Source organism: Enhydra lutris, unplaced genomic scaffold, assembly GCF_002288905.1.
Source record: "Enhydra lutris kenyoni isolate GAN:26980312 unplaced genomic scaffold, ASM228890v2 scaffoldscaffold2, whole genome shotgun sequence".
Lineage (NCBI taxonomy): Eukaryota > Metazoa > Chordata > Mammalia > Carnivora > Mustelidae > Enhydra > Enhydra lutris.
The window spans coordinates 47,842,984-47,852,792 of NW_019154086.1; the positions used below are offsets into that span (position 1 = coordinate 47,842,984).

The 9,809-nt window shown below is 39.4% G+C and overlaps 1 protein-coding gene across 1 annotated transcript in view; it reads left to right on the forward strand.

Moving 5' to 3' along the window:
- LOC111149049 (RAB, member of RAS oncogene family like 3) overlaps positions 1 to 5,173 on the forward strand; it is a 30,782-nt gene extending 25,609 nt beyond the window's left edge. Inside the window, exons 7-8 of the mRNA XM_022505950.1 lie at positions 2,837 to 2,875; positions 3,428 to 5,173. Of these exons, the coding sequence (XP_022361658.1) occupies positions 2,837 to 2,875; positions 3,428 to 3,493 (105 nt within the window). The 3' untranslated portion in view covers positions 3,494 to 5,173. The remainder of the gene's footprint in view (positions 1 to 2,836; positions 2,876 to 3,427) is intronic.
- Positions 5,174 to 9,809: the final 4,636 nt, after the last annotated feature.

Sequence of the window (9,809 nt, forward strand, 5' to 3'; positions counted from 1 at the left end):
CCTTCACAAGGCCGTGTGGCTGCATCACACATAGTATTGACCAAGTTTAAGGTGTTTGCCTAATGTTGACATGACAAAGTAAAGTGAAAGAGAACATATTTCTGTATGTAGTATTGAAAAAGATTAATTTCTGTATTACATTTCCTTTTAAGGATACAAGAAAAACACAGCCCTTCTCATAACTCTTCTTTATGAATCATTTTTCTTTTACCATTTAGGGATCTCATATTTCGCCCTTTTGTCCATTATGTCATGATAAGTCCCACACCCCTTAGACCACTGGGAAATTTTGCTTCATTGCACAACTTCCCAACTGGAGTGTGGCAGAGACAGTACAGGTGTGCTGACATAGTCCCTCAGTTCAAGCAGCCAGAGTCCATCGGGCTGAGTGATCGGCAACCCCCTTCATTTAACCCAGTGTGCAGTACAAATATTAGTATTTTCTGAACATGCCATGACGTGAAAAATTTTGGGAAGCACTGCAAGGGACCAGATTTTCTCTCCACATTTTTTTCAAACTTCAAACATAAGAACTTCTGTTTCATTTAGACCCGTGTCCCCATCTGATATAATCTTCTGTGCCCTGGAACAAGAGCTTACAGATCTTTGTCTGACTCAGAAAGATTCCACAATATATTGCTTAAATTTGTTAATAATTTGTTAATTTGGAAGTTGGTGAAGGGAATAAAAAGGTAAAAACTTTCAGTTATAAAATGTATAAGTCACAGGAATGAAAAGTACAGCATAGAGAATATACTCAATAATATTATAGTAACTTTGGTGACAGATGGTAACTGCATTTACTGCATTTTGTAATGTATATAATTGTCAAAATACTATGGTGTAATAACCGGAAACTAATATAATATTGTATGCCAACTATACTTCAATAAAAAACAAATTCTTTAAAATATGTAGTGGTGGGGCGCCTGGGTGGCTCAGTTAGTTAAGCAACTGCCTTCGGCTCAGATCATGATCCTGGAGTCCTGGGATTGAGTCCCGCATTGGGCTGCCTGCTTAGCGGGGAGTTTGCTTCTCCCTCTGACCCTCCCCCACTCTCATGCTCACTCTCTCTCACTCTCATTGTTTCTCAAATAAATAAATAAAATATTTTTTAAAAAAATACATAGTAAGTTAGATCCTAGAAAAACAATGGGTTATAGACTCGGGTTGTGACCCGAGTTGTTCGGCAAGACTTGATTTAAAAAAAATCAGAGGGAGCTTGGTTAGTTTTAAGTTTTAAGAAGAGAACAAGATTTGGTAAGAGAAAGACACTGCAAGTTGAAAGTAGGGAATTATGAGCAACAACAAAAAGGTACCTTCTCTCTTCATCACCTAAATCTCAGTGAAAGGTATGTGGATTAGGAAGTTGGCCAGACCTCCAGACTAAGGTGGTTGCCTGAAACCACAGGACCCAGCAACTAAATTTTGTCCAGTTTTCTATTTTAGTATAAAGATTTATTTTCCAAGCGGGAACCTAGGTCCTCCTCCAGATTCCCATTAGGAGTGATTCCTCCCTCCTTTAGAATGTTAGGATTTTCCTGGCGTATTTGGAGGGAAAGAAAATCAGCCTCTTCTTGGTTTTTGTGGGATCGAGCATTTTGAGATCTAGGCATCATAAACCAGCTTTTCTACCTTTGGGACCAGTGAATGCAACCTTACCCTCGGTCTCCTGGGGCTAAAAGTAACCCAGCCATAGTCTCAAAGAGAGAAAGAATCCAGATGATTTGGCCATCAAGCCAGTGAAAGCAAGGTAGCACAGCCCTGGAAGAAGATGCCATGCTCTTATTTAGGGGAATTCTTAGTTTCATAATTCTGGATTCCAGTGTCTTAGATTTAATCTGCAGCTAATGGCTTTTCTTAGCCACAACAATTCTGTGTAAAGAAAATCATACTGCGTCTGCAAACATGACAGTTTGTCCAGTGTTAGAATTCGTCATTTTTTAAAAGATTTATTTATTTGAGGGAGAGAGCAGGCATGCGAAGCCAGGGGGATGGGCAGAGGAAGAGGGAAAGAAGCAGACCCCCCATTGAGCTCCTATCACCACCCTAAGATCGTGACCTGAGCCGAGACCAAGACTTAGATGCTTAACTGACTGAGCCACCCAGGTACCCCTCATTATTTTTTTTAAATTATTTTCTATCATCTGAATTTTAATCTCTAAACACATTTTAAACTCATTATATTAGGGCATATATTCTGAGAGGATTTTTTCAGTAGTAGTGATGGATTTGTACAGATACATCCACTGCTTTACCTCATTTCTCCTGCTGACCAAATACAGACGGTTCTGAAACTACTGAATCAAGGATGTGGATTCAGACCATGGAAAGGAGCTCATTGAATGCTTCTGATCTCCATTGAGGACCTACTGAATTTATCACTGTGTTCACCCTGGGGATATGGCAGTTCACATAGTTTACAAACTCCTCTGTAAGGAATAGCTGGACTATTGTAGTAGTAAAAGTGCTCTGCTTTTATCTTGTGGATTCTGTTTTGTATATCTGGCCTGACTGCTGGAAATTTGAGCCAGATTTGCTTCCATACACTGAGAACTGCATGAGTTATTATTATGTCATTCACTGATTAGTCATTTTTGTGTGTTCATTTATTTTTCAATCTATTATTAATGCTTTGGGGAAAGAGGCAAGCTTTTATGGAAATACGCCCACATCTTATTAGCTCTAGATGTAGCTCATTGTACTAAATGTCCATAACTATTGAAAAGACTCTTAATTTAGATCTATGCCTTTTAGTCCCATTAGCGGCAACTGCAGTGAGCCGCTTCTCCAGGGATAGTTGTTAAGCCCTAAAGTCTTTATTTGTTTCTCACAGGTCATAGAGAAGAGATACTTTCTGAGAGAAGGTAATCAGGTCTGTATCTGTTCTTAATAAAGTGGGTTATTAAACTCAGGGAGAGGTGATTTCCAAATTTAGTTTCAGAAGTGGTTGAAAAAGGAGGGGGGAATCTTTTGTAGGCACAAGCGTTTTCTTCTGTCCTCAGCACAAAAGAAAAAAAAAATCAGATCAAGGGAAAATAAGGTTCCAAGAAACAAAAAGAACGCTGGGTAAGGTTATATTATAATATAACAGAAGGAAATCATTTGCTTAAGACTCCAGAAGTATAATTGCAGAACCCATCACAATGCAGGCAATTCCGATAAAAGTGCAACTGGTGAGTGTTATGAGATTGACCTTCATCTCCCCTGATTTAGATGACACTACCACCAATTTGTTGGCAAATGTTTTCCATTTCGGTAGAATTTATTTTACTATTTGATCAGAGTAAAACCTCAGAGAGACAGTTCTTTAAGGAACAACAACAGGCCAACATACAGACACAGAAAATAAGGGAGAAAATGGTAAAAGCTATTAGCATTTGAACTCCGCACGCTGACTTAACGTGATTCTCTTTCTTGCCGACAGATTCCCGGCTTTCCTGATCGGAAAAGGTTTGGGGGAGGAACATTAAAGAGCCTTCATTACGACTGAATCGCACTCATCATCTGGAAGAGTGAGCAAGCCGTGGCAGTCGTGCACAGCCTCCTTCTTGCCGTGTTGATGATTAATGTTGCAGCCTTTTCACAGAATCATCTTAAAAGGCCACCCTTCAGCCGCACCTTTCAATGGAAAGCTGAAAGGAAGTGACCGTGTGGGAGGTCCAAACTTTGTCCCCGTCCTCTCTGTTCCTCACCTTTCTGTCCCTGTTTCTAGATTATGTAAAAGCCCTGTGGAAATAGGAGATGTTGTCAAAGTGATGCAGTAAATGAGCAGTGACAGAGTGCTGCAGAGAAAATTTACTCTTCCCAGAACTGGAAGGTTTTTATATGTCTGTAATTTTCCCCACACTCCTTGCTGGAGGCTTAATTAAGTACTTCAGAAATGTATCTCTGTTGTTTGACCCTCTTAAGGGGAAAGATTATGTTAACCAGCCCTGGGTCGTGCAACCCAAACAGTCTCTGTCATTTTCAAAGAAGCAAAATGGTGTTATTTAATTGTGGCCCCTCTCATCGCACACAGGGATGCCTAAGAATAGCAGCCCTAGTCTCCCACTCCTATGCTTTGCAAGTGGTTTGGTGGCTAGAAGAGGCAGGCTCAGAGCTGGAGTTAAATATAAATAGATTAATAATACATAGAGAATGGCAGTACCAGAAAAGAAGAATTCTCCGAGAGATGGACAGCTCACTCACTAAATCCTTCACTCTAGGTTCCAGATGTCTGCACTGTCTTATTGTGTTCTATTTGGAAATAGGTGGGTGAGATCTCAGACCTGTATGAGGGCACCAAGAGAGAATTACCACCTCTTTGGTTTCTGGGTTTTTTTGTTTTTGTTTTTGTTTTTTTTAAGGAAAGTCAGCTCCTGAAATGCCTCTTAACTGTAGTCAGTAAACTAAGAATTTTATTCTCTGTGTGTCAACAATGTATTTATGGAGAGAAGTAAAAATAAGTTCCACAGCAACACATTTACATGAATTATGGACTAGGATTCTTAGATTTCATAATCCAACGTTTTTTGAGGGTGGTGGTGTATATGTGCGTATGCATAATTGTTCATCGTTACTTTTTTTACCCATCTTTTCTGCTTGTTTAATTCTCTCTGCCCTGGTTCTTTAATATATAGACCTCGTTTCCGAAAACTGCAATTTGCTGCCTTATTCAACACCCATTTTCCTGCTTTGGCTCTGCAGCAGGTCAAAAATCACTCCTGATTTTGTTCCATATTAACAAATAATAATAAGCACACAATTTCAGCTTTGCATTTTAAAACTAGGCAAAAAACACTAAATTCACTTTCTCTTGCATTTTAATTAAATTTCAGAAGTCCTTTGGAAATCCAGGTATGCTAAAAAGAGGCACTTAGAATAAGAACATTAGGCAGTGCTTTTAGAAAAGCAGTTGTAGCAATTTGGAAAAGGATTTTTAAAGCACTTTTCGTCAGCTAGAATATTCTCCAGTCTTTCTTCGCATCCTCGGCCACAAGACTTAGCCCTGATTTTTTTCCCACAAAAGGGAGCTATGCAAATCAGGCTCTGTATATGGAGTTTGGCACAAGCCTGTTGTGACAGAGACTTGCAGGTAGGAAGCAGGAAGTCAATGCATAGACAAAGACCTGAGCCAACTAAAGCTCTTTGTATTCCTCTTTTAAGAAATAAATTTTTAAAAATTAGGTTATAAAAAAATAAAAACAACACAAAAACAAAAATTACCATATAACCTTTTCCTCCTCTCCCTCTTTCTTCCTCTTTCTTTCCCTTCATTAAAAAAAAAAATCTCAGTTTCTTTATTTTATCCCTTATTAAAAAATAAAAGTCACCCATCACTGATGGCTTCAGGGTCAGCCTTGAAAACAGATCAGTACTCCTCAACTCCATTTCTTCTTGCTGTCAGGCTTGACTCCCTAGATTGTAGTTTTCTGGGAAAAAAAATGATTTTTAATCTATAGTAAATTTGCTGCAAGTATTAGTAACAGCAAAACAAGGCTGTTTGCCAAAATGAATGTTGTTATGTTATTAGCCAAAGTTCTTCAAAAAGAAACATAGTTTTTCCTAAGATTTCCTGAGACCTGCTCATCAGAATTGCTTTCGGATAATCAACCAATGTCAATACTGAAATACTTCCTGAAAAGTGTTAATTAAATCTTTAATTTTCTTGATGAAATAAGTGACTGGCAATAGAGAAAGGTTTTGTTTTGTTTTGTTTTGTTTTTCCTGTTGTGATTTAGATGTCTAACAAATATTACTGATGGTGGAGGCAACCAGAAGTGAAGGCATATGGTCATTCCTCTGTCCCTGAGGTGGCAGGGCCCTCTGTTGGAGTCCAGCTAAAGATTGGATTGGCCTTTCCACATCCAAGCTCTGAAAAGAATTGCTGCTCCCAAAGGGGTCAGTCCATATCAGCTATATCTCCGGTTCTCAGAACTCCCTAGAAACTGAGGCATCCATGGTGGATTCCGAGTGCCTTGACACTGCTGTTTATCTGTCCATTCTAAAAATGGACTGCGTGGGACTGACGTGCTGGGCCTTCAGACTGAGATGAAGAGCTCTAATTGCTGCCATGACCAGAGCTTTTGCGCATCCATTTCAACAGTGTACGCCGGAGCACCCAGCCTAGGGAGGACCTTCTATGGGTTTTTAATAAATATTGGTTTAATTGAAATTTTTAAAGCATGAGTAGCATCTATTTTAAGAAGTTTGAAGATCTAAAAGGATGTCTGCATTGACTTAATACCTGTTAAAATTCCAAGGAGGATACTGTTTGGGGGCAAGAGGAGAAGGAAATAAAAAATCCATTCCTCTGTAGTCCCCAGACTGAGTTAAATCACTGTGGTAGGAGAGGAAAGTTTCTGGGAGATCTAGCCCTGAGAGAACCCCGAGCCCTTCAAATATTCTCTGGTACGTTTTCCTGAGGCAAAATTTGAGCTTGAGCTCCTACCAGGGCTGCTCAGTAGAGTACGAAAGGGGGTTCCGACTTTCAGTAACTATTAGCATCTCCATTAAAGGGCTCAGAGCAATGGCTTTTAAACTCAAATGTGCATTAAATTCCTCTGAAGTTTTTAAAATGCAAATCTTGGGATTTCATCTCTCCCACTCGCCAAATTCTGTGTACATAGGACAGAGCCAAGGTTTTATATTTTTCACAGACAAACCAGGTGATTCTGATGCAGATAGTCCAGGAGCCACACTTTGGGAAAGATGATAAACTCCTATCACAAAGCAGAGAATACATCAATGTAGGCTCTCTACTTAATGGCCCTTTACAGTTCATCAAAATTCACCTTGGGCTTCCTTTCTGTGATCTCACCTTAATGAACTGAGCTGCTTGTCCCTCAGGGTTATACATGCCACAGCAATCATGAAATAATGGTCACATCCTCTATTGGCAAAACAGGAAATGATTGTTTCTGATGTACTGCTACCATTTTTATTATTACCATGTTCTATGTTCCAGGTGTATCTATTTCTAATAAGATGCCCTTCCATCTTATCCGCGGTCCCTTTCTTGTACCACATTTGTTTTCTCAGCGGGCTAATCACTAAACTTTACCAAGGTCATCAGTAAGTACTGGTCAAAGACGAAACCCCTGAACTCCCAACAAATATGTAAAATCTTGCTCAGTACACCTACCGGTGCCGTCTGTTTTTTGGAGACCCTCTAACTATAACTCCTCTAAGTCCATCCTGGAGTGATTACTCTGCAGGCTTGTCATACTCCTTCACATTGCCCTATAATAATCCCCAGCTCCCAGGATGTAATGTTTTCTATTTTCTTGGTGTGGATCAGTGGTCATCCAACTGGGATGGGTATAAATATCCCCCCCCAAGACTTTCAGTATCCCCAAGAGGTACATGGGCCTAGATAAGTTTAGGGTAATCATTTTCCAAGCCATCAATCTGCACGTGTATGCTAAAGTTGATCAGCTTGTGAACACAGCTCAATGCCAGTTACTTCCCACTTGTGCATGCTTTCACAATCATCCTTTTCCCACAACAAAAAAGATACCTCTTACATTGGAATATGATATATTGCCCCAGGGAGTATATGTCTTAGGATGCCAACAAAAGGACAATTCTAAGTATTTTATTTAAGGACTTTATTCCACTCACACAATTACTATTAAAGAAAAGTACAGACTCAAGGAAGTGTTCCTGAGAGCAAAGTAAAGAATTTTGGTAAGAAACATCCAAGGCTGGGGAGCCTGGATGGCTCAGTGGGTTAAGCCTCTGCCTTGGGCTCAGGTCATGATCTCAGGGTCCTGGGATCAAGCCCCAAATCGGGCTCTCTGCTTAGCAGGGAGCCTGCTTCCCCCTCTCTCTCTGCCTGTCTCTCTGCCTACTTATGATCTCAATCTCTCTCTCTCTGTGTCAAATAAATAAAATCTTAAAAAAAAAAAAAAAAATCCAAGGCTGCGGCACATTCTTTCATGGCAAGGCTTCTTGCTTGATCTATCAAAATACCAAAATAACGTTTTTGTGAAAAATAATTATACAGCCAAAGGAGTATAAAATTAATGTATTTTCCCTACTCTTTCTGAGTAAATGAGTTAGAAAAGGCCCATCCAAATGAAAGGGTAACATTTAAAGTCAGTGATTCCAATAGGTGAGTAACCAAGCCTCTTCCAAGCAGGTTTCCAATTATGTCCTTGCAACAAAATTAAAGGAGAACCTAACTCAGTTGTTGATAGGTCATTAAAAATTATGTTTAATGATAGATCACTATTTGATTTTTGATATTTAATTCAGAAGGAGCAGTGATATTGTAATAAAATTCCTTATTTCTGACGAATTTTTTTAACTCATCTGTAAAACCAAAAAATAAGATTAAATGATGCTGAATCCTGTCTTATTCCAGAAATAAGAATTACAAGTGAGAATTATTAATTCCATGGATATATGAACTAATGGGGGAGGCATCCACCTTATTAAGAGAAATATTTCCAGAAAAAATTTACCTTTTATTATTTATCAAAATATATAATATGTCTGGATTACTGTCCCAGTTTCCTGACTGGAGGTTAAAATACTTCCTGATAGCATTCTCTTGAAGTACAATGAAAGAAGGGGTCTGGAGTATTAGTCAATCACTTCTTACACTTGGTGTGGGACCTACTCTCCACTCCTTGTTACTTGTGAGTCTGGAAGTCCTCTGACTTTTCTTCTGGAGCTTTTGTAGAGCATAAACAATTTGTACTAGAATCTGGGAGAAGCAGATATCTGGTTTCTCCGATTCCTGGTCCTTTTCAAATTCTCCACCTCACACGTTCCCTGTATCAGTTCACTGACTCTATCCTCCTCGCCTGGTTTTAGCATCTTTGTTCTTGTTGCTCACAACTTTGATACTCTGACTCTGTCTGGTTCAGGATTTGTTTGCCTTGTCCTACACAACGTGCTCTCTCCACTGGGTGTCTTTTGAACGCTAAAAACTACACCCTGCCCAGAAGGCAGGCCTCTTCCCCAGCTCCAGTTGTCTCCCAAAACTCTCCCCTTCCAGATCTTTCCCTCACTAGACACCTCCATTCTGCCCTAAACTTGGTTCTTTAAAGACACTGCTGTTCCTTTTCTCCATGTTTGCACACACTCTTTCCTCTGCTTGTGCCTTATCCAATTCATTCTATGCGACTTGGCTCAGATATCATCTACTTTGGGAAGCCTTCCCTGCCCTCCTATTCAGGACTATGTGCCCCTCAATCCCTCTAATTGCACCCGGGCTCTTCCCTGTCACAGCAAGTATGGTTCCGTTATAAAAGCCCGTTTATTTTAGTCTTCTCCAGCATGTGCTCTAGTGAGAACAGGACTACATTAGTCATCCTTGTATCCTCTACCTCTCAAAGGATCTGGCACATAGCAGGTCCTCAAAAATTGTAAAATAAAGCAATGAGTGTGTGATTGCATTAATTAAGATGGAAAATCATCAGACATAAAATCAGATAATTCCTGAGTTTTATTTATTCTCATATCCCCTGTGTATATGGCACAGTGCGTGGCACATAGTAGTTACATAAAGACATGATTTATTGCGTCACAATCATAAAAACAGAAAAAGGAAACACAGTTAAGGCAGTTGGGAGAAATCCATAAAGTTCAGGGATAGGTTATTCAATTTTCAAATATCTTCAAGCCTCTCAAAGTAATTTTCATCCGGTCAGGGATCTGTGACCACTTTCTTATGCTTTTGGAAATCTGCACCTTGGGAAAGAACTTAGACACTTCTTAAATCTGCTTTCACAACTGATTCAGTGGAAAGAACATAAGAATTTATGGAAAAATAAAGCAGTAATGTTTTTCCCTTGTCTTTTATTGACTCTCATTTT